The sequence below is a fragment of the Sminthopsis crassicaudata genome, chromosome 1 (assembly GCF_048593235.1).
Source record: "Sminthopsis crassicaudata isolate SCR6 chromosome 1, ASM4859323v1, whole genome shotgun sequence".
Lineage (NCBI taxonomy): Eukaryota > Metazoa > Chordata > Mammalia > Dasyuromorphia > Dasyuridae > Sminthopsis > Sminthopsis crassicaudata.
In genome coordinates this window covers 575381728-575407907 of record NC_133617.1, presented here as the reverse complement: position 1 = coordinate 575407907, position 26180 = coordinate 575381728, and the positions used below count along the sequence as shown (strand labels likewise).

Here is a 26180-nt window from a genome sequence, read left to right as displayed (position 1 = left end):
CTCTCTATTATTACTGATTATTGTTATTAGATAGCACTAATCCAAAAATCTTTGTAGAGTTTTTAAGCTTTCATAGCTTGAAACTGCATAAAGATTTTTGAGACATTCTGTATCATTGATAATGAAGTAATATTTCATTTACATTCATGAACTACAGTTTGTTTAGCTATTCCCCAGTTGATGAGCGCTGTGCTTTTTTCTGTGGGGAAAGAACATTTTTTCCCATTATTTGTGGGTGGAAGCAAATATCTATTCCTCATGCAGGAGCCTAGGGTTTGGGAGAGAGAGGCCATGTAGGTACTCCATGTCATTCTTTAGTACCTTTGATAACTCCTCAAGGGCTGGATTTTTGTTGACTAAAGGATTATCATTCAATCACAGTTTTTGATGAGGCTTCATTGTCATAGTCTCAGTGAACCTGTGAGGCAGAAAAGTTAGAGATATTTTCTTCCCACAAAAAGTATTGCTGGGAGGAGTTAAAAGGACAATGTGTCATATCCCCTCCTTCCCAAGGCATGATTTCACTTATTATAAATTTATAAGCCTCCACAGTGGGTGACTTATAGAAATAGAGTTTAAGAAAATTACATATCTGATAAAGTATTTTTTCTTTTATAAGAGAGACAGAGTAGTGACGTGGTGGTGGTAGTTATATGTAGAATCCTTATGCCTTTTGTTTTTAGATTTGCTTCATCTCTTTTGGGTTTTCCTAATGAACTCTGTTCTTTTCTATTTACATCTAATACTTTCTTTTCATTTCCAAAAGTAATTTTAGAATTCCATTGTGTCATTTGATCTCTGGAGCCTGATGTTCCTTGTAGCTAGGGCAAGTAGAGATGTAGCAGCTTTCTACTTGTGAATCCCATTTCTTATCTGAGGTGAAATGTGTGAGTGTGTATGTGTGTCTGCGAAGGTCCAGTCTAGCTCCTCTGAAGGACTCAGAATAAGTCCTTGTCAGGATAAGCAAAAGTCCTTGCCCCACGTTGTAAACACCAATATGTAAGTTCTGTTGTCTCTAGAAACTGCCAATCGCTTTCTGGGAGGAGATCTGCTGTCTCAACTTCCACCAACTCTGACCTAGAGTAGAGACTCCTTCCTCCAGAGAGCTGCCCCAACTCTGCCCCAGACAAGACTCTCACCTTGCTCAATGGTGTCTTCTTTTATCTTCCCAGAGGATGGGCGTGGAATAACTCAGGGGCTTCTGGGAAAAAATACTTCAACCAATGCACTTGCTCCTCCTAAACATGTAAGCTCCTCCCCAGGAGTTCACAGGGGTAAAACTCCCCTAAAGGCCAGAACTAGAGAATTGTTAAGTATCTACTTAGCACTTAGTAAGAACCTATCATCTCATTATCTCATTAGCACTTAGTAAGAACCTAACTTGTGTCTATATATATATGTCATCAGTCTTGGTTGTCTAAAGTAACCAACTTGCGTTTTACTTTATTTAAATTGTAGCTTTTTATTTTTAAAACATATGCATAAGTAATTTTAAACATTCACTTTTGCAAAACCTTATGTTCCAATTTTTTTTCCTTCCCTTTTCCCCACCTCCTTCTTTAGATGGCAAGTAATCCAGTGTGTTAAACATGTGCAGTTCTTCTATACGTATTTCCATAATTTTTATGGTGCTAACTTGCATTTTCATTGCAGTACAGTTTTCTTTTGGGTTACATGCCTGATGGACAACATTTTTGCTTTTTTTTTTTTTTTTTTATATAAACCAAAGTGGAAGCCTGTTTAATATTGCTCCCTCATAATCCTAAAAGTCATAATAATTTGATTTACACATCTGAACTTATAGGAGTTACAGAATCATATCTTTTGCATTTAACAATATATATAGTATAAAATAAATACATTTATACAAATGGACATTTGTTGGAGCATACAGAAATATATTGCTTTACAGCTATGAAGTCCATCTACAGCTATAGACATGCCTTTTGGTTTTGTTTCATTTCGGTTTTTAACTACTAGCTATTATGCAACTCCTAGATTATTATAAGCAGTTTAAATTTTTTATCCTTTTATGATCTTTGCACATAAGATTGTCATAAAACATTGTCTTAGGCAGGTAAACAGAGATGCTTAAATAATGAAGATGCAATCATCAACACCCATTTCCTGTTCTGTAAGGAAAATAGCACTTTAAAAATTTTTATATCTTTTATGTTATCATTTAAATGCAAAGTAGTGGAATGAATACAACAATCTGATCTGATTGAAGCACAAATGTAACTTCTGGGAATCACACAATCCTAAGTAAGAAAAAAATAACTGAAGCAAACATAGAAGTCAGAATCATTATGGCTAAAACATACATCTTTAAAACTCTCTCAAACTTTGCATTAAGTAAGTGGTTTTGGTCGAACCTTTCAAAAACTCCCCTTCAGCAAAGTTTAAGATGACCCTACTGTCTTTTGACCAGTTTTACTTTAGAAGCTTGGGATGGCCAGAAGTTACTGAAAAAGAAAGCTAAAATTTGTACTGTACTCCTTTAATACATCTCTATCTCTTAGGTTCTTTGGCTTTTGACCCTGAAATCCAGATTCTTTAATACGATAGAATGAAAGCAGTGTTTATGTATTTGCTATATCAATTTCACTTTCAAAAGATGCTAAATCATATGCAAAACAAATATTTGTTGTATAATTTCCAAAGGCTTGTTGATTTCGAATAATGAATGAATGTCTTTATAAGTCATCCACTTATAACATTAGCCATCATTTATTTACATCCTTGTACAGAAAGATCTGTTTCTTAGTGTAGAACCTAGTTTTTAAAAATCTACTCATTATTAATTGCCATTTGATACTGAAATCATGAAATTAAGTTTCTTTTAATTTCAAAAATAAACTTCTGTTAATTATTAATATTTTTTGATAGTGAGATCTTGAATTAATATTTTCTTTTCCTTTTAAAAATAAACTTTTGCTCATTATTAATTATGTGATATTGAGATCCTAAAGACATTTTCTAATTTCAAAAATAAACTTCGGCTAATATTTGTTATTTTATTATAAAATACTAAAGTTATATTTTCTTCTAATTTCATATTGAAGAACCAAGGAAATGTCTGAGGCCCAGGATGATTTTAAAGTCTCTGGAAAAATTAAAAGAATTCTGCTGTGATTCTGAGCTTCCGTATAGTAGATCTTCAACTGAACTGCCACAGAGGAGATTGGCAGTTTTACCAAAATGTACAGATTTTGAAGACATTAGCCTAAATGCAAAACATATTGTTCCTTCTGAAGATTCCAGTTCTCAGAAGGTATGTATCTTGTGTCCAGAGGAGCATTTATTAGAAGACAGTAGATTTTGGTTCCCCCATAGGGTCTACTAGCACCATATAAGGGACTCAGAAGTGTATGCTTTCTTTCTTTCTGTAGCCGATTATATTGCGGCAGTGGGTTCCATTTAGATTTTGGCAGTGGAACAAAACCAAAAATTTCACTTTGGATTAGCTTTGTTAGGAAGTTTTTCTTGTATCAAGCCTACTTTTGCCTTTTGTAACATCTATTCAGTATAACTAGTTTTGTGCTTGAGTCAGACAGAATAAATCTATTTCTGCTCAAATGGCAGTTTTTCTAAACTTAGGCACCCAGAATTGAACTTACTCCACATGTGTTATGAGCAAAGTAAAATGATGCTGGACCGCCTTCCCCTTATAATATCTTAATGCAACCCAAGATTGCATTAACTTTTTGTCTGAAATATTTTACTATAAACTTATGTTGAGTTTATAATCTCTTAAAGTCCCCATTTATAAATAGATAATTTGCTGTGCAGCCATTCCTTTGCCATCTTGTTTTGGAAAAGTTGATTAGTTGAACTTGAATGTAAAACTTTACATTTGCTTTTTCATCTTATGATTTTAGTTTCCTAATCTGTTGAGACTTTTTGGATATTGACTCACATGAAATGAGCCAGATATCCCTCCCAGTTTCATTTACAGATCTCATTTAAATCTTTATCTAAATCCTTGACAAAAGTGTTAAGTGGCATGAGACTAAGTATAGATTCCAAGTTCAGAAGGACTTCGAGGAATGCTTCTTTCTGTGACACTAAAAAAAAGTTCAAAAATCATAGTTTTTAGGTAGTTTAATCATTTATTAAAATAAGTCTAGCAGGTTATTAATAACAGAATGGCCATTTGGCCATTCTCTTAGACCAAAGACTCCTAAGGATGGTGGGGTTATAATTTATATGACCTTCAGAAAGAAAGGATTGTAATCCTTGTAATCCAACATCCTGAAGGAAGCCTAATTACCTCTGATTGGTTAATCAAATGGGAGATAAACTATCTTGAAATATAGTGACTTACATCATTCAAATCTTGGTCAAAGAGATATTGATTTCATTATCACCTGTCTTGTTAATAGGAAGAAAAAACATTTCCCTAGGACTGAGCAAACACTATGTACGTGAATATACCCATTAACTCAAACTTAGAATTTCTTTTACTGTCTGATTAGATCTTGACCTAAGTAAATTTTTAAAGGAATTTCCCCCCCTCCCCCCCCTTTGGGAATGAGGATGAGGAAGTAGAAAAGGGGAAAAACTTTGGGCTTAGTATAATAATTAGTTATTAAATATAAGAGAGCAATATCCATTTCTCACATTTCCAAGTTTATGGAGAACCATTAATTTGAATCCAGCCATTTAACCAGTTCTAAATCCATCAAATTATTCTGTCATCTAGCGTAGGCCCTCTTAAACTTTTTCTACTAGTGAGTGACCTTTTTTGCCTTAGAAATTTTTGCATTATTTTAGGTATATAGATATATAAAATAGGCATACAAACCAAACATTTGCTAATAATAATAATTTCACTATCCCGACATTCAGTTATGAGACCCCATATGCTATTATAACCTATGGTTTAAGAAGCTGACATCTAGCTCACATTGTAATGCCGGAGAAACTGAGGCAAGATAGAGATTAGAGAGTTTTAATATTTTATCTGAAAGGGAGAACTTTACTGGGACCAAATGGCTCCATGGCTTGGTCCCAGGGCTGATTGAGACTATCATCTCTGTCAGAATCCAGCCAACAATGTGAGTTCTCAATGATATATATACATGTGGCTCAGACTCTGGGGTAGACCAAAGCAGGGGCGGAGTCAGAGTGCTGAGAGCCGGAACAGGACTAGCAATCTGGTTCTGACTATGTGGGAGGATACATTCAGATAAATTGGGTTTACAGAATGAGGAGAGGCACCCTACATTCTGCTTAGATTTAAGATAGGAGGTCTTTCTCCTTATCTTAGTCATCATGATTAGGAGGGAGGGTTGGTGTTGCTGAATTGAACCAAACAATTAGGAACTGAGTCAGAAGAATTCTGGGAAACCAAGTCAGGACCACAAAAGAACAAAAGTGGCACAAAGGCATCACCTTCTTTTCCATATGAAGAACATCAACTACCTTATCTAACATACTTCTAGCACTATTGTCTTGTGTTTTACATATCCTCTTGCATTTAGGTTTGCTAGAAACTAGGTAGTTTCCTTTTGCAGAGAAGTCTAGAAAGCTTGGTATAATGGTTTAATAACCACATAACCACGTGGGGAGATGATGTGGGAGGGTGTCCCTCAGTACAATATCACATTGACAGCAAATAGATAACTGGATATCAAAAACCGGAGGTCAAAAATCACAGGAGACAAATCCAAGAACTCAAACAGACATTTAAAAAACTTTATTGATCCCTTTTCTTTTTTGTATCCCCTTCATTTCAAAAGCTCTCTCCTTCCTGTTTTAAATTTGGCCTTACATACTTTCTAGATGTGTGACCCTGGACAAATCATTTCACCCTGTTTGCCTCAGTTTCCTCAACTATCAACTGAGTTGGAGAAGGAAATGGCAAACCACTCCAGTGTCTTTGCCAAGAAAATCTCAAATGGGGTCATAAAGATGCAGACATGACTGAAAAGACAGAACAATAATAAAACAATAGACCATTAAAGTTACACAGTATTTAGCAGTGTTTTTCCTCTTCCCATTAACATTTTTGTTGTCATTCTTTGTATTGTTTTTCTCATTAGGCTTGCTTCACTTTTCATCAAGCATTAGAAATCATCCCTTAGCTTCTTGCATCTTTTATATTCATTGTTTCTTAAAGCACAATAATATTTCATTGTCCTCTTGAATTACATTCTAACTGTTCTCCAGTTGTTGGTCATATACTTTGTTTCCAGTTCTTTGCTACTTTGAAAAAAAGCATTACCTTTTTAAACTTACTTCTTTCTTACCTCTTAAACTTACTTACATCTCCCCCCTAGATCCATTATATCTTGTGGTAATCTTTGTAGCTAGAAGTCTTTTTCAACAAATTGTTTCACTTCTTGAAATTAGTCTCTTGCCTTCAAAGAGAAAAATCTGCTTTTCAAGATAATTTCTTGAGGTTGCAGCTCTATTTTTCTTAATTTTCTGTAGCTTTTTTCCCCCTTAAGTCTGAGTTCCAAAGTAATTTCCTTCCCCCTCCCCTAAATGTTCTTTCTCTTTTCTTCTTGACAACTTAGAAAATTGTAGCTTTTCCATTTAAAGTTAAAAACTTGGTATGAATTTGGATTTGAGGATGTGCCATATCCCCTCCCTTGCAGAGTTTATCCTTTTAGAAAGTTTTCTTTCATTCTTTAGAGCCAAGTTATGTAGAGTATTCAAACAGTTAAAGGACCTCTATGTATCAACATAGTTCTCACCTCCTATTCCTGGAGTGCATTTCCTCATCAGAATTTCAGAATCTTCCTTTTCTTTTTAGGGTTTCATTCAGCTTCTTTCTCTTTTGCCCTGCTGATAGTATTCTTTCCCATATTTCCCTGAAGCATTTTGTCTAGCTTTCTCTTGTCCCTTCATCCCACTCTACCTTTCAATTCACTTTATCCATATCCCTTGTCCTATTCTTTTGATAGAAAGCCCCTTCTCTGAACACAGACAGACTACTGGCTCAGAGAAGTGAGAAATAACTCTATTGAACTTGAGAGAAGTGAAGTTTAAAGTCTTTAATTACACAACTGCAAAAGTGGGCATCCTATAGAATATGAACTCTTAGGATCAATAGACATAGTTTTGTTAATATTTCATATTCAAGTCCTTACCCAGATTTCACATTGACTGAGTAACACTGAGGTCACAACCTCTCTGGAGGGCCTAATCCCTCCTTTTGCCCCCTAAGTGAGCATGAATCTCTACCCCCTGATTATATTATTATACTTTTCCTTGATGTTCACCTTGTTTGGATATAGTTCAGTTCTTCCTCTGATTCCTCAATGACTGACTACTACAAAGATTATGGTATATCTGAAGAGCCTGATTCCCCTTGTGAGTTTAAGTCTTCTCTGATCATATTTCCACACTTTCCTTCCAAATCCCCAACTCTAATTATATTTTGCAATGTGTTTTCTTATTCTAAATTCTAAATCTAAAATTCTGAAAACCTCTGAGTACATTTTTCTTCTGTTTTCAACTCTGAATCCCCCACCCCTGACTAATTTCCTTTTATTAGTTTTGTTTCCTTTTTCTACCTCCATACCTGTCCACCTCCATTTCCTATGCTTCACCTCATTTTTCTGTAGCTCTCCAATTTTGTTTTTGTAACTGGAAACCAGACCCCCCGTTCAATTCTCACAGAGAGAGTTAAGAGTATTTGAAATTTAGGTGGTATAGTGAACAAGCTTTAGTGACTTGGGGTCAAGAAGACATCTTTCTGAGTTCAAATTCAGCCTCAGACACTTACAATCTGTGTGACCCTAGACAATTCACTGTTTGCCTCAGTTTCTTATCTCTAAAAAGAGCTGGAAAAGAAAATGGCGAACCACTCCACTATCTCTACCAAGAAAACCCCAAATAGGATTATGAAGTCAAATATGACTGAAAAATTACTGAACATCACTTTTTGTCCCATTGACCAGTGTTGTTCAAAGAATCATAGTATCTGAGAGTTGGAAGAAATCCCAGAAATTCTTGGATTTCTGTGTCTGAACAGAAATCCTTTTTGAAACATGGCTGATGAATAGTTAACCAACTTCTTGAATATCTGTAGTAATGTAGAGCTCACCCAGGCAGCCCATTTCATTTTTGAATAATTTTCTTAGTAAATATTGTCTAGTATTAGATAGAATTAGCTGTGTCTGCAGCTTTTAGTGCTTTGCACAGAGCCTCCCACATAGCATGTGCTAATAAATGTTTGTTGAATTTGATGTATTGTATTCTTCAGTGCTGTTAGTTTTTATATCTGGAGTTAAATAAGTCTTAATTCCTTGCCTGAGTCAAGCAAAATAAATATTTACATGTTAGAAGGGTTTCTTTCATGTCCACAGCCTCTCTTCTCTCTATGTCCCCTTCCCTTTTAGGTCTTCTCTATTCTGGTTCCTTCATAACATCTTGCCATCCTTATTTATCCTCCTTTAGTTAGCTTGTGGGTGCTGTTTCTAAACTGTGATACCTGGATTTATGCACAAGGCCTGAATGAAGAACCCTCCCTACTCACCTCTGCATCCCAGACTCCCAAGATTCTTTCAAGGGCCACCTGCTTTAGGACACAAGTGTGCACGTGTGCACAGGCGCGCACACACACACACACTTTTTATGGACAGGTTATTACTTTTGCCCCCAATAAAAACTAAGTTCTTGAGGGCAGAAACTGTTAAGTTTTTCCTATGTTGTTCTTGTACCTAGTAAGTTGTCTGATAGGCTCTTAAGGTTACATTGGTATTTTTGTTGTCACTGCACACACACTGTTGGTTCACATTAAAGTTGCAGTTTGCTAACAGCTTTTGATCATTGTCACAGCCAATACATATGTGTTTGATTTAAAAAAAAAAAATTCTCTCTTGAATTGAATCCTTTGGCAACCAGTTTGGTAAGGGATTTAGAGGCTGTATTGTCTGAGGATCTCTTGAAGGAACTGGAGTTGTTTAGACTGGTGAAGACTTGGGGTAGCCATCAAGTACTGTCCTCAAATATTTCAATAATTTTCTTAATGGAAAAAAGTTCAAATTTATCATGTTTGGCTTCAGAAGCATGCCAGAAGTTTGAAAGGGGCAAAATGAAGCTTGATATTTTGTAACAAAACTATCTATAAGTTTCACAGGCTGTTTTAGGAAGTTTTCTCTTAACTGCATGTATTTAAGTAAAGACTGAATAACCATTTTAGGGTGTCTTAGAGTGGAGATTCTTTTTCAGATCTGAGTTGGTTTAGTTGGCTGCTTACGACTCTTTTAGCTATTAATTCTTAACATATCAACTTTCAGTTTATTAGACTTGGCTTTTTGCTTTAGCCTGATGAAATGTTTGTGAGTCTTGAGTTTGTCATTTGCTATCTGATTATTCTTTTGCAAATTTGGTTTGACTTCTGAAAAGTTGATATGTATATAATCTATGTCTTTAATTAAGTTCTTAATAAAAATAAAAATGTTAAACAGAAATAGGCTAAGGATGGCCCTGTGGCATCCCATTATGCTTTTTTTTTTTTTTTTTTTTTAAATCTGATTTTTTTCTTGTAGTTTCTTTTAGGAATTCTTTGATGGGGATTCTAATGTAAACCAAGAATGTGCTGAATTGAAGAAGTGGAATAATTTGATTAAACAATTAAATGATGTGTAAGATATGGTTATATACTTTAATTTTTCTTAAGAACTTTTTCTTGACAGGGAGGATCACTTTTTGGTCTTGCTCATTTTTCATTATCAAATAAAAATCATGAAAGCCTACAGAGTACATCTGAGCCCAAACCTACTAATAGAAGAACCAAAAGCATTTATACCCCATTAGAACTGCAATACCTAGAAATGAAAGAGCAACATAAAGATGCCATCTTGTGTATTGAATGTGGATACAAATATAGGTTCTTTGGAGAAGATGCAGAGGTAAATTGCTTCTTTCAAATATTTTAGATTTACTTTTCTTATTTGGTAGCATATAAATTGTAGCTTATAGCATTTTCTAAAATTTTTGTTTCATATTTCTGACTTGATGAGATTATTTTCAGCTAGCTAGGAAAAGTGAATCTTCTCAAGCCCTTAAAATGTACCTATTTACTTTTTGTTTTTATGTTGAAAAAGTAATTCAGAAATGGATGAGGGTTTTTTTTTTAAATCATATACATATATATATATATATATATATAATGTGCAAATTTGTTTTTGTTTCTGACTGCCTTCATCCTTGGCTAAAGAGTAATCTTGCAGGCAAATACAGCACTGTTTTGATAGATTTGGAAGATAAAGAAAAGAATCCTGTTATGTATCTTTTTATAAAAAGCTTTCAGATTCATTTGCTGATCCTTAAAGTCTAGCAGTTATATTTTGCAAAAAGGGAGTAAAGTATAGGATTCTGCACAGGAAAATAAGGTTATGAATTTAGTGAGTTTGTATGTATTTTTATTCGTATTTTGCAGATTGCAGCACGGGAACTCAACATATATTGTCATTTAGATCATAACTTTATGACAGCAAGCATACCAACTCACAGACTTTTTGTTCATGTACGCCGTCTTGTGGCAAAAGGACATAAGGTAAGTGTTAGCTTTGGTTGGTTGGTAAATGAGCATGGCAGTTCTTGACATTAGGAAAAAAATGAGTCTTTCTAATGAAATTGGAAAGCTTTCAGATTTGTATTTTGACATTTGGGAGAAATTTGTTTTTCTGGGTTTTTCTTGGTACTCTGTTCTCATTGGGTTATATTTTGGTCAATTCATTTTTTTAAAATGCAGTTAAATGCAAAAATCCAACTAGGTGGTGGAGTAGATAGAACAGTGGGTCTGGAGTTAGGAAGACCTGAGTTCAAATGTGGCCTTAGACACTTATTAGTTGTGTGACTTTGGGCAAATCACTTAATTCTATTTGCTTCAATTTTTTCATCTGTAAAATGAACTGGAAGAGAAGATGGCAAACCACTTCAAAACTTTGCCAAGAATATCCTAAATGGGGTCACAAAGAATCAAACATGACTGAAAATGACTGAACAATGACAACATTAACATATGTGGCAAAACAATTCTAAACAATTTGTCTGCATAAACTTCTTTTTAAAAAAATTTTAATTTTTTTATTATATCATTTTATTTATAAAACATATGCATTGGTAATTTTTTTCTTTTCTTTTTTAAATTTTTTTTTTTAATTTTTAAAAATTTTTTTCAACATTGACCCTTACAAAACTTTCTGTTCCAGATACCCCCTCCCCTAGATGGCAGGTAGTCTGGATAAACTATTAAGCTATTTCCATTTAATACTATTACTATTATTCTTTCCGTATTAGTAATGTATTACATCCTCTATATTCAGCATGCACAAATTAGCCTCTCAAGTTTAAAAAGTAAGTATTTTAAAGTCTGACACTTGATTTTAAATTTTTTATGGCATATTCTTTTACAGGTGGGAGTAGTCAAGCAAACTGAAACTGCAGCACTGAAGGCTATTGGAGAGAATAAAAGTTCTCTATTTACTCGAAAATTGACTGCTCTTTATACTAAGTCTACACTTATTGGAGAAGATATCCTTTTGGAGTTGATAATTTAGCTTTTAAAAGTTCCTAATACTTTTTGTAGATTTTTTTTTTTTTAAGAAGGTTTTATATAATCTCCTTTCTTTCAAGTTGATACTTTTTGACATAGCAAGATATCAAAATATGGGTATGTGCTGTAATGATGTGATGGAAGATGAATGGGGGGAAAATAATCAATTGAATTAGGATTGAGAAAATAAAATTTTGGAAATAGCTTGCTAGAAGACAGTGATAGTTCATTAATATCTTTTATTTTTTTAGTAATGATGTGATTATGTTATGATATATCTATTATTGGAGAGACTGTTTTAGGGACAGATTTTGTTATCAGAGACTTCATTTCCAAAGGTAGAAATAATATGAGATGTATAGGACTCTGTAACAGGACTTTGAGCTTCTCTTTTTGCCATATCTTTTTTGTTGCTGTACTTTCTCTGTTACTTGAGCAAGTATTTCCAGCTTTCTTGGCCTATTTTGTTATATTCTTATATATAAATATACTACATATGTATATTGTATATGTTATAAATACACATACATATACCTAAAGATCTCCCACATCCTTCCCCCTTCTCCACTTAGCACCAACACAGACACATGTGTTGCACATTCATCTCAATTATCCATTCACCTGCCTCATCTGCTGAATCTGGACTGAAATCCATCTATAAGATTCTTATGCATTAGATTGCATAACTGCCTCCTACATAGATAGCTGCTGCTTTTCCCATCATTTTTAGAATTTCTTTCATTTCCCTCAAAACTCAGGCCAATTTTTGTTAAAGGGAGTTTTTTCTTAAAAATGTACCAATTGAGGTCTTAATTGAATTCTTCCATCTATTCTTTTAGTTATCTTCTCTTTTGTACTCAGTCTCTATTTTATATTTTTCCATTTCTTTCTACTTCTTTTCAATTTTCCTCATTTTTTTCCTTGTCAGTTACTGAGTATTTTAAGGTTAAGAGGAAGATTACTTATATTGTGTCTTGGTTGCTTTGATGTATTTGTGCTTTTACTTTTGGCATTAATTTTATGATGGCGGCTTAGACCTCAGTAACATAACTCAGGAAGATCAGTGATAATTATTGGAGTATCCACAGATATATATATATATATATATATATATATATATACACACACACATATATATATATATATATATATATATATATATATATATATATATATATATATATATATATATACACACACACACACATATATATATATATACACATATATATATAAACATATATATACATACATACATATATATATAAAATACTCTGTAAATAGGAAGATAGACTATTTTGAGGACATTGTTTCTATGCTATAGCATATTCTGCTATAGCAGAATTTAGATAAGTTGAAACTTAGAATTATAGAATAATAGAACTGGGAAGTACTTAGTTAAAACTTTTTGCAGTTCTAGAGGGAACACTAGAGGCAGTCAAAGGGTCTTGGTGTAAATCTCTACTCTTCTACTTATTACCTGGTTGACCTTGGGCCAATCATTTTCATTTTAGTTTACTCACTTATAAAGTGAGGGGTAAATATCCCATGACCTTTCAGGTCCCTTTTAGCTCTAAATCTATAATCTTATGAACTTAGAGTAAAAGTAAATCAGATTGGATGCTACCTAAACATGAGATATAAAGCTATATGAGAGTGAAGTTAAAAAGTATGGATAACTGACCAGCTTTCTTAATGGAGAGAATAGATAGTAGATTTGCTGTTATTAGTAGGAATTGAACAAATCAATTTTATTTCCTTAAATAATTATTAAATGTGAATCCTTTGATCAAGTTAGATGATCCTGTAAATGTTGAAGAAATAACAAGTGACACATCTAACAATTATCTTCTGTGCATCTGTGAAAATAAAGAAAATATGAAAGATAAACAAAAGGGGAATATCACAATTGGCATTGTGGTACGTAATATTTGGGTAAAATATGAATGTATATAGATAAAGATTTACTATAAACTTGTCATAGTGTATGCAACTGATATGATGCCAAAATATTTTTCTGATTCATCATTAATGTAAATGTGTTCCTATTATATGCTTCATTGTGATTGCCATTTTATGGAATTATTATAGAAACTTCACTAAGTCAGATTTTGTTCTCTACAGTTTTACAGTTTAAGATGGATATACTTATATGGACACACATATATGATACTTTAGGAGAGCAGAATGAAAATATTTAACAGTGACAATGAAGTCGTGTTTTATAAATTCAATAAGTCCATTGTATGTATAGCTTGCATAGGTAAATAATTGTGTGTTAATCATTGAGGGTAACTATGGGGATATAATGCCTAAATTTGGAAAAATAGGTGAGGCAGAAAAGGATTAAATTCATTAAAGGAAAGTTTTTGAGACAGAAAAGGATTAAATTCATTAAAGGAAAGTTTTAATCTGCCTTACAGATAAAATTTATACAGCTTTATTTTCCTAATCTTTTCCAGTCAGTTTAAGTGTGGTATATATGTTATACACTAAAGTCTTCTTCTGATGCCTCCTTTCTTGGCCAGGGGCTAAAGGAATTGGATTATATACCTATAATGATATTCTTGTTGTAAATGAAGTTGACAATGTTATTATATCATGACTCATGACTTTCTTCTGAGATGAGAATTTAGGAATCCAAAAGTAAAAGAAATGTTATTTCATAGAATACTTGATCATTTTGCCAGTCAATGCTCAAAATGAATATAAATGTACATGTCATTATGAAAATAATCCATTGCAGAAGCTAAGAAATCGTGTGAAGAACGTAACTTCTATTCAGTGTGTACGTTGATAATCATTTACTTCATTATGAGATGAATGTGGGAAGATAGTGAAAATTTTGTTATAAATTTTAGCTTCAGGATTCAGACATAGATTTCTTTGTTATGAATACTTTTTTAAGAAAAGAGTTGGAAGGCAAGTGCTGAATAACACCATTTTGAATAATCAAATTGACTATATCTTAATAGTTAGAAAATGACTGGCATTCATGGCCATTTAATTTTTTTTAATTTGAAAGATTTCCTATTTTATGTTTTTCAAATTATATGTGGAAAAAAACTTTGAAACTTTCTTTTTTTAAGTTTTCATCTCCAGATTCTCTTTCTTCCTTTTTACCTTCTCCCATCCTGAGACAGCAAGCAATTTGATATAGATTAGACATGTATAGATATGCAAAACATATTTCCATCTTAGAAGTGTTGCAAAAGAAAATGCACACAATATCTCCTCTTCCCCCCAAAAACAATAAAAACTTTAAAAAGTGTAATGTCCAGGCTAGCTTTCTGGATGTCCTCCGGACCTCAGCAGGATAGTCACTATGAGGATGGACAGGAACAGAGTCTAAAGTCTTTTTGTCTCCTTCACAATTCAGTCTTGATCTTAGTGGAGGAGTGCAGAAGGCAGGGGAACAATCAGGAGGATAGTCAAAGATGGAACGTGTCTGTATCCAGTCCTCTCAGCTCTTAAATAACTCAGTATGATTACATTATTATAGCACACTAAATGTGTGTGAACTAGAGAACCATTACATCACCATACTAAAAACTAAATATATGTGAACTAGAGAACCATCATCTCATCAATTCCACTGAGTTAATACCTTGTTGTAAGTATCCTTATTTCAAGTATACATCTCCAGAGTTCTGGCCCTCTACATCTCCCACTTTCTTTTGTTTTAGAACACAAGTGGTTATTCCCTCCCTGACTTCTCAGGAAGAGAGGTGAAAACGTCAAAAAACAGGTGATCACGTCCTCCCTGACTTCTCAGGGGAGTGAGAACACCAAACCAGATATTGTTATCAGGTTTCCTCTGGACTGAAGGGTCTTACTTGAAACAGATGTACTTAAATCCATCAGCATGGGAGGTATTACACAAGCACATAGTAATATAATACAGACTAGTAATATTGTAATGAACAACATGATTCAACATGAGAATTATACATATCCATATGTCTTAGAAATATTCCAAAACCAATCTATTGTCCATTACTTCATGTGTCAGGGAATCCAATAATTCCTACAACAGTCTCATCATTAATTTTTGATGTTCATGAGTCAATTGCCATAATCATGCTTTTTCAGTGGCACACATAGATGGAACCATCTAATATTTCTTGGGTCTTTTCCTTTGTTTCAAGGGTCTTCTCCTTTTTCTGTCTCTCTCTGATGGACAAGGCTTGTTGGCACCCATCTGATTTCTTCTCCATCTGTAGTGATATAAGGAAACTCTCTCCCCCAAGCAGTTAACCTATCTGGTCCCTTCTATTCACCACTTTCTTGGTCTGTCCATATCACCTGGAGATTTAAATTCTTTAGGATTACCTGTGGCTCCCTCTTTTGTTTTTGGAGAAGCGTCTTGATGTCTCTATTTGTCCTTTCTACTATTGCCTGTCCTTAAGGATTAATAGGTATGCTAGTGGTGTGTAAAATCTTATACTGTGCAAAAGTTTACCAGTACATGCAGGTCCAATATCTGTTTTTATTGTTTGTGGCACACTCATAATTGCAAAAGCTTGTATAAGGAATTCAGTGGCTACTCAGGCTGTCTCTTTTGCTGCTGGTATTGCAAAAGTAAAACCTGAAAAGGTGGATAAAAGATGGATAAAAGATAGACGACCAAAAAGATTTATAATGGATCACATCCATTTGCCAAATTTCATTGGGTCTCAAACCACGAGGGTTTTCCCGTAGAGGGAGCATAAGAGCGTGGAAAGAAAGGCAAGCTGTGCAATCTTTTACGATGCTCCTAGCTTCCTCTTTTGTTATCCCAAACTGCAAATGTAAAGCTTGAGCAGCCTGATGATACTTAGAATGAGATTCTTGGGCTGCTTGAAATAAAGGAGTATTGGCCAACTTAGTTATAAGGCTATCTGCCTTTGAATTTCCATCAAAAATAGGACTTGGAAGGCCACTATGAAAGTGGACATGCAAGATATAAATCTTACCTTGATGCTTTCTCACTTGCTCTTGAAATTCCTTAAAGAGCTGATATATATTAGAGGCTACAAATTTTATTTGGGCTGGGCATTCTTTGTACCACATCTACTTAATAGCCAAATCAGATATTATACTTAACATCTCCTGGATAATAAGTAAGAGTTAGAATGATTGTATACAATTCATTCTGTTGAGTGGACTGAAAAGGAGTTCTAACTATTTTCCTTATAGTTAAGTCACAAGAGTGTATAGTACAAATGTTATGTTTGGATGCATCTGTAAAGATAATTGGTCTTTTAAGAGGAACCTTAGAAACCTTTCTTCAAAAATCCATTGCCAATTATGTAAATAGCTGGGTTATCTTTAATGGAGACCCATGTGTAAAATATGGAGCCGTGGCCAATAAATTTTTCCACTCTGGGATGGTTTCACAGCATATGTTAATTTGTGCATTGGAATAAAAGGTGTATATCTTGCCAGGTCTTATCCCAGATAATTGTGCTATTCGCTTAATGGCCTTTAATAAAATTCTAGCCACAAGCACTGGGTAAGGAGTAAGGCTTTATTCTGGCTGTGCTGGGAGGTTCATCCACTCTATCACACTATCTCCTTGATGAAGGACTGCTGTGGGTGCCTCTTTTGTAGTAAAACTGCTATTTCCAAGGGTTTTTGAGTGACTCTTTCAACCACATTGGATAAAGCCAGTTCAACTTGTCTCAAAGCCTCTTGAGCTTCTTTTGTAAGCTGGTGTAGTGAGTTTATAGCACTGTCTCCCCTAAAATGTCATATAATGGTTGTAATTGATAGATAATCAAGCCTAATACTGGATACATCCATTGGATATTGCCTATCAATTTCTGAAAGATGTTCAACTTCTCTGTTTCCGGCCTTCTACAAAAAAATATACTTTGATTTGCATTTTGACTCCATCAGTTTTTTTCTCTGGGGGTTGATCTCATTTTTCATCATAAGTCCTTTGGAATTATCTTAGATTATTGAATTGTTGAGAAAGAGCTAAGTGATTCACAGTTGGTCTTCATACTAAAATTTGTTGTTACTGTGTACAATGTTCTCCTAGTTCCTTTCACTTCATAGTTCATATGTAAGTCCAGGTTTTTCTGAAAGGATCTTGTTTGTCATTTTCTTATGATGCAATAGTATTCCATCACAGTCACCTACCACATCTTGTTCAGCTCTTCTCCAGTTGATGGTCATTCTCTTAATTTTCCAATTCTTTGTCACCACAAAAAGAGCTGCTATAAATATTTTTATATAAATTGATCCTTTTCTCTTGAGATAGACCTAATAGTGACATTGCTGGGTCAAAAAATGCATAGTTTTATAGCCCTTTGGGTATAGCTCCAAATTTTGTCCAGAATAATTGGGTCAATTCACAGCTCTGTGTTAGTATCTCAATTTTTCCACATCCCTTTTAGCATTTTCATTTCCCCTTTTCAGTCATATTTATCAGTCTGATCAGTTTGTGGTGATATCTCAGAGTTATTTTAATTTGCATTTCTTTCCATACCCATTTCAGAATCAGTTGTCCGTGTGTAATTGGATCATTAGCCCAGTTAAACACAGATCAAAATAAGCAAAATTCAAAGAAAGGATAAAGATAGAGAGAAGAAACACTAGACTAGATCTATTAGAACAAGTTGTGTCCAAAATTAGGAGATGAAAAAAAGTAAAGACATTAACTCCCTCCATTACTATTATTTAGAGAGATCATTGTAAAATCATTGCCAAAATAAAGCTGAAAGAACTTAGAACCTGTGTTCTACAAATGTTAAATAGAATCTCATATTTGGAGACCTTATAGTTAATTTCTTCCAACTTGCACTTAAATACAAATTCTACAAAATCCCTAATAAGATTTTTTTTTTTTTTCTGAGTCAATTGGGATTAAGTGATTTGCCAAGGATCAGACAGCTAGAAAATGTTGTCTGAGGTGAGATTTGAACTCAGGTCCTCCTGACTTCAGAGCTGGTACTCTATCTACTGTGCCCCAACAAGGTATAATCTTGTTATGCTCCAGGACTTCCCAGTTAATCTCCAAGGAGAGAGACATAACTATGGTCAAGACTAGTTTAGAAGAGAGCTTCTTAAACTTTTCCTCCTTGTGACCTCTTTTCACCCAAGATATTTTTATGTGATCCTGGTTGTATAGGTATTTAAAATAGGTATAAAGATCCAACAACTAAGAATAAATCTTAATTCCACACCCCTCCCCTCATTCATTGTCCACAGTTTTAGAAGCTTTGGTTCAGAGCACACATTGATTTGCATTGTGCAGGAAGATGATTGAAGAGTGAACAGTCATAAAATGTGAAGAGTCACTTGTGATTTAAATATGCCTGTGGAGTGTCTGGTGTGAGAATTAACTAGTCATAATCTTTAAGATATTTTCAGATGGAATAATGCATGTTGGCCTTGCATAGGCTATGAAACTTTCCTCCCCAAAATTGTAAGGAACATCATCAAGAAAGATGTGTGCATGGAAAAGGAAATGTATGGGCCATATAGCATGAAAAAATCCTATTAAATAGCTAGGGTATTCTTCTAGCTATCACAAATAACAAAAAGTTTTCAGAAGGACCACAGAAGATTTAACTAAAGGAATGGAATCCTCCCTCCTACATGTACTAGCTACATGTTCTTGGTCATTTAAAAGTTACAGTTCTAGGCACCTCTCTAGATCTTTAAGTTGGAGAGAAGAGATTAAGAAGATAAAAAAGTTAATGGGAATTTCCTTCTTGGAAGATCCCCTTTACCAAGGAAATCAGAGGTCCTGAGTCTGCCCGCCTTGCCTAACTAACATAACACTCAGGTTGTCCATCTTGTCTCTCACTGATTGGCTACCTTCTTTTTGGGTTATACACATTCTTTTTCATGCTACTTCTTACATGTATACTATCTTTGATAAGATGCTATACCTTACTGATGTTCTCATGTCTATAACTTTATATTACTTTGGGTTATTAATTCTTGCTCTTTTGAGATCATGCACTTGAATGATTTTTATCCATCTGATATAGCATTGGGAGAATACTGCTGTTAAAAGGATGGAGCATCTTGGGATCTTGATAAGTGTTAAACAAATTCCCCATTATTATACAGTCTAGTAACTGTCTTCTAATGTTCTGGGCCTTGTTCACTCTGCTTTTAATAATCAGGAGTATCCACCCATGCTAAAGAAATCACAGACCTATGAAAGTGCTGAAATACATAATCTGCCTCATTTGTGGAAATCTGCCCATTTAGGATCATTTAGAACAATTAGAGTCATAAGCTCAGAGGTATATTATGCACAGTTGAGATCTTTTGACCAGGCAGGAAGTTATGCTTGTCTCTTCTGCCTTTTAAAATGTTCACAACTGTCTTCAAAATGTCTTTCTATTAAGAGTTTGTTCTTTATTCTGCTTATGTCAAATCAGGGAATGATGTTTGCTTTACCATTAGGCTATTTCTTAAATGGCTCAACATAGCATTTGTTTTGGAATGGCTGTCAGGACCTAATGAGTCAGGACCAATATAGTAGCTCACAGTTAGGTATTGGTTAGGTTATTGGCCCTCATGTGAATAGTAAAAGTAATGATAATGATGATTTAGGTTTGCTAAAATCCTATATATTTGTTAGAAATTAACCCTAAGAAGCACAATAGAGGACAGTGCCCTTAGTATTAGGTTTGCTGGTTAGTTTACTCCTTAGCAGGAGGCAGGGAGGCTGTGTGGAATTGTGTGAAAAAAATATTGGATTTGAAGTCAAAGGATCTCTGTTCATGTTCTGGGTCTATGAAAATTGGGATGAGCATGAATTCCTACAAAAATTTTCTATGATGCTGGGAGGACACTTGGTTGCCCAAATGAGAAAATGTCAGTGTATTTTGTGCTTGAAGTTTATTTTGGGTAGCAAGTTCACAGAATTCATAAGACAATAAAGTATGACACAGCTTACTGTGTTGTAGCTTATTGTCACTTCCTGGTTTGACTGATGCTCAAGCAACAAATATTGATATGTATACAATCTATACTTTAAAGATTACAGACTTATAGCTAAAAAATACTTGAAAAACAAACATGTCAAATTTATAACAATACAAGTCATTTCCCAGTTTATAAGTGGTAAAAAGACATGAACAGACAATTTCAGATGACAAAATTAAAGCCATCTATAGTTACATGAAAAATGCTCTAAATTGCTATTAATTAGAGAAATGCAAATTAAAACAACTCTGAGGTACCACCTCACATCTTTTAGATTGGCTGAGATGACAGGAAAAGATAATGATAAATGTTGTAGGGGATGTGGGAAAACTGGGACACTAATGCATAGTTGGTGGAGTTGTGAAATGATCCAAGCATTTTGGAGAGCAATCTGGAACTATGCCTAAAAGACTATAAAACTGTGCATAGCCTTTGACCCAGCAGTGCCATTATTAGGCATTACCAAGGAAATCTTAAAGGAGGGAAAAGGACCCACATGTGCAAAAATGTTTGTAGCAGCTCTTTTTGTGGTAGCAAAGAATTGGAAAAGGAGTGGATGCCCATCATTTGGGGAATGGCTAAACAAGCTGTAGTAAATGAAGGTAATGTAATATTATTGTTCTATAAAAAATGATGAACAAGCTGATTATAGAAAGGCCTGGAAAGATTTACATGAATTGATGCTGAGTAAGAGAAGCAGAAGCAGGAATACATTGTACATAAGAATAGCAAGAATGTGCGATGATCCACTATGAATAGCTTGCTTCTTCTCAGCGGTTCAGTGATCTGAAGCAGTCCAAATAGACAAAAAAGATCTAAGGAGGCAGAATATAGATCAACACATGCTGTGGTCATTTTTCTTTTTTCTTTTCTTTCCTTTCCTTTTCCTTTTCCTTTTCCTTTTCCTTTTCCTTTTCCTTCCCTTCCCTTCCCTTCCCTTCCCTTCCCTTCCCTTCCCTTCCTTTTCCTTCCCTTCCCTTCCCTTCCCTTCCCTTCCCTTCCCTTCCCTTCCCTTTCCCTTTCCCTTTCCCTTTCCCTTTCCCTTTCCCTTTCCCTTTCCCTTTCCCTTTCCCTTTCCCTTTCCCTTTCCCTTTCCCTTTCCCTTTCCCTTTCCCTTTCCCTTTCCCTTTCCCTTTCCCTTTCCCTTTCCCTTTCCCTTTCCCTTTCCCTTTCCCTTTCCCTTTCCCTTTCCCTTTCCCTTTCCCTTTCCCTTTCCCTTTCCCTTTCCCTTTCCCTTTCCCTTTCCCTTTCCCTTTCCCTTTCCCTTTTCCTTTTCCTTTTCCAACAAATTTCTCCCATGATTTTTGTTTTGATTTTTCTCTCCCAATGATTTATAAAGCAATGTGTATTAAAAATAAACAAATGCTAATAAAAAAAGAACAAAAACTTGGATTTTTACAAATGAGAGCAGACCCTGAAAAAGCAGAATTAATTAATATCTGAAATGCAGAGATGGGCAACTTTGATTGTTGTTAATCCTTTGTTATTCTTGCCTCTTGGTCACTTCACTATTCTCTCTTTCCTCAGTTTTGTTTTCTGTTTTTTTTTTTTTTTAAATATTTCTTCTTTAACTAAAAAGCATACCAATATAGTATATTACAATATTAAATAGTATAAAGTCTGTTCTTTGCTAATCCAGCATAAACGTTCTTGGCTCCAGGCAGTTGGCTAATTGCAAAGCAAAGCTGTTTCTAGTTTTGGAATTTATGTGTTTATTTTCAAACATTAATATTTCATTTTTGTGTAAAGCTATTTGTTTCTCTTAACTGCTTTTCTTTTGCTCTAGTCAGCATCATATGATTGTAAGGTTTTTCTCTTTTCAGAGTGGATGGGTGATCTCCTTGCGGTAAAGGGGAAACTAAAGTAGATTACAGCTGTGTTTATGGGTTTTAAGAAAAGTGTTTTCTTTAAAATCCACTTATTAAGTGAAGTTTAGAATGCTACTGTTCAGGATTATAATTCTTTCTTAAAAAAGAAATCATGCTTTCCATTAGGTTGGTGAGGGAAATGATTTATTAGCCTTGAAAATGTATGGTAGAGTCCAAATAGTTATATTTTTCATAAGTCCGAGTTGTTGCTGTTGTGATATGATGATCAATGACATACTTTATTTTTTTTTTAACATCTCTTGTATCTTTGTAAAATATTTGAATAGTGAGGCTTATATAATCTATGATAGATAGAGGCTGGTATATAATAAATAAGTGCTTAATAAATATTTAAACATAGCAAATTATTTATTTTCCATATGACATGGCATACTTGTTTTTCAGGGAGTGCAGCCCACAACTGGTGAAGTCGTTTTTGATAGTTTCCAGGATTCAGTATCTCGTTCAGAATTAGAGACCCGTATTTCGAAATTGCAGCCTGTGGAACTACTTCTACCCTCGGAGATGTCTGATCACACGGAAAGATTCATTAGGAGTATAACGTCTGTCAGGTGTGTGTTTACATTTTTAATAAAATGGATTTGGTCATGGTTGTTTAAAGTCAATTGTCTTAAAAGCTAAATTTCTTTAATAGTAGACATTTAATTTATGAAAACCATCTAAAGTTCATTCCTGAAAAGAATTTTTGTTTAATTTTGAAAATGCCTATTTGGGTATCAAGTTTTATGTTTTATATTTCATAACTTTTGTCTGTGAGTTTTATTTAGATGCAAATTCACATAAATTTTAAATATTTTTATATAGGAAGTTCCATACTGGTTGATTAACATTCAAGTTCATACTGGGTTTTTTCTTGCTTTAGTTTAGCTTCATTCTTGCAAAATGAAGTTTTCTGTTTATAAAAGCTTTACTGTGAAAGAATCAAAAAATACATTTTAGAAAACTTTAAATATTACCACAAGAGGTCCCCATAGCATTTCCTATTTCATGAGTCACCAAGCCAGTACTTTCTTTAAATGATTCAGAAACTTCTTTTATTTCCCAAGCTGCAAAATTACTTATATATTTTTTAATTTAGTAATATGCGTACATGTAGGATGAAATTTAAGTTGCAATTATTTTTATAATTTATATGCTATAATATAAAATCATAATTTTTGTAATTTTATAATTTATAATAACTGTTAAACTTTCAGTGTATTAGTTTTTTAGTTCTTCCTTGTTTTAAACATGAAAATAAAACACTTGTGATTGATAGCAAGAGCATGGACATAATCATCTCTGTGTGAGGTGAAGTGAAGTGCATTATGGGAGTTGAAGAATGGAAAGTTGGAGTATTTAAAGGATCATCAATATGTATGCTGATATTCTCTCTTATGAGGGGAAGAATTGGGGTTGAGGGAATGCTTGTGACCCATGCTCAAGAATTTAACAAGGAAGGAAGGAGAATGTCATGGCCATTGATAGGTATTGGCCACCAGAATCTGCACTGGCTGTTAAAAATTGGAATGGTATAAATCTTAAAGGAAGAGAGTTTCTTGAGTGATGAAGAGAAAGAGATGACAGTGAGGAATAGGGATATTCTAACTCCTCCCGTATAAGTAGTAAATCAGGGGCTATGAGTGAAAATGTATCCATTGCCAAAAAGGGTGACAAATGCTATATCATCAGGAGGGAGCCAGAAGGTGGAAGGATTGAAAGAAGAGATTCAAGATGAAAGCAAGTTTTAAAGTTATGGAATAGATGTTCTAGAGAACATAATTGAAGGGGTAGAATTGAGGGTGATGGGAATCAAGGGCACATACAATTGGGAATGGGGCTCATATATCTTTGGTCATCAATTCAAAATCACTGGCATTATATGTTATATGTTAACCACTAGAAAATAAGTCAGACTTATCAATGGTTTTCACTGGTTTTATAGGGGTCTGTTTAGGGAGACAGATGACTATACTCTTCTTGTTCTTATCTTAAGGATCATCTTCATGTAAGGTAGTCATATTTTGTTTTTTGAGACCCAGAAAACCCACTTTACTGCAAGCAGGATCAAGCTTGGGAGAGGCTTGTCAGGAGGTGGAAAGTGGAAATCAGGTGGGAGATGCCCTTCAAAACAGAAAGTCCTGGGGTTAGTCCCAGATATGACCCCTTGTTTTCCCTCTCTCTCTGCCTAGTTTACTCAGAAGACTGTCCTGAGGCTATCTTTGACATAAAAGGACTGACACATAGCTTACTGGGAAGACCCTGTTCCATTATGTTACTGTCATATTACTCTGGCAATTCAGAGAGAAAAGGCAAAGAATGGAGACAGATTGCAAAATTCCAGATGCAAGCCTCTTTTTGGGCCCTTTGGAATATTGTGTTCTCTCTCTCTCTCTCTCTCTCCATATATATACATATATATATATATATATATATATATATATATATGTGTGTGTATATATATATATATATATATATGTGTGTGTATATATATATATATATATATATTTATTTATTTATTTATTTTATTCATATCTATAGGCTCAGTTCTTGATATGTGTATTTGTGGGTCTGTGTGCACATGCATAAAGTACATTAAGGCCAGGTCCTTACTCATAGAGCTGGATTTTTTTTTTTTTTTTTTTTGATTCCTGCTTTTGACTTCCAGAGGGGTGGCAGACTTTGTTGTTTCTAGTTTGAGAGACAGATGAACATGTTTATAGGTAGAGGGGAAGGAACCAGTATAGAATAGGAGATTAAAGGTACACTTGTGGGGATGATGAATAAAGCAAGATTCCAGAAGATAGGAGAGGCTAATAAAAGAGGATTAGTCTTGGCAAGAAAGAGGGGGCACTATAGCTTCTCAGACTAGAGAAGAAAAGGTAGTTGAAGAAGAGAGAAATTTTTTGGTATAGAGGAGTGGAGACAAAGAATCTCATTCATAAGGTTTCATTCTTATCAATAAAGTTAGAAGAAGGCCATTGGTGAAAAGAATAGGTGAAGGTACAGGTGAAATTTGATAGTGAAGAAGAAGGAAGAGAAAAATTAAAAAAGCCTGTGTAGGAATGTATAGACAGAAGATTGTCTTACATTGATGCCATGTAGTCAGACAAACTCTAGTGAAAGTTGAAGGATTGAAATGTGAAAAGTTTTCAAAAGAGAAAAAAAAAATTGTATATTGAGAAAAGCAAGTACAGGAAAAACTGATGAATCAAATATTATTAATTCTTAAACTCAGTATCTTATTAAATATGGATATATACCAAGTATGGGCTCACATATGGCTTCTGGAATGGCTTCTCAAATATGGATTTTGAATCTGAGGAACAATGCCTTAAATTTTTTTCTTCCTTTTCTCCTCTCTCCTTTCCCCCCCCTTTCTTCCCTGGCTCAATACGCAGGCAGTATACTATATGAATAGTTCTTTGAGGGTTTGCCTTCTCAACTTTGGACCAATTCTTTTTGAAAAGACAAAAAAATTTTTTTTAATTGATAAAATGGAGTTGATTGAGCTATGTATGCTTTCAGAAAGATAGCATTAACATTTTTGAATAATATACTAAAACTCTATGGATGCAAATTCATGTAGCTTGCTAAAAAGTCAGAAAAACCCCAAGTCTGAAAAAGTACACCCTGGCTTTTCTATAGCACTTGTTTCACCACCTGGATGAAACCAGTCTCTTCTGACGTTATTGGCAATTTCTCTCTTGACAGGTGCCAGTAAATTAAGTTCTTTCCTAGGTTTGAGCAGACTAGAGAGTTTAAACTCACATGCTACAGACTTCTGAAAAATAAAACTTTTTGAGACTGGAAATTTTCACTGTCTTAGAATTTTCAAAAATGTCATGCATTATTTTTAA

General features: G+C 34.2%; 1 protein-coding gene across 1 annotated transcript in view; it reads left to right on the top strand.

Moving 5' to 3' along the window:
- MSH3 (mutS homolog 3) overlaps positions 1-26180 on the top strand; it is a 193616-nt gene that overhangs the window by 3717 nt on the left and 163719 nt on the right. The window contains exons 3-8 of the mRNA XM_074282190.1: positions 3066-3274; positions 9654-9869; positions 10400-10516; positions 11379-11498; positions 13295-13438; positions 22726-22892. Of these exons, the coding sequence (XP_074138291.1) occupies positions 3066-3274; positions 9654-9869; positions 10400-10516; positions 11379-11498; positions 13295-13438; positions 22726-22892 (973 nt within the window). The remainder of the gene's footprint in view (positions 1-3065; positions 3275-9653; positions 9870-10399; positions 10517-11378; positions 11499-13294; positions 13439-22725; positions 22893-26180) is intronic.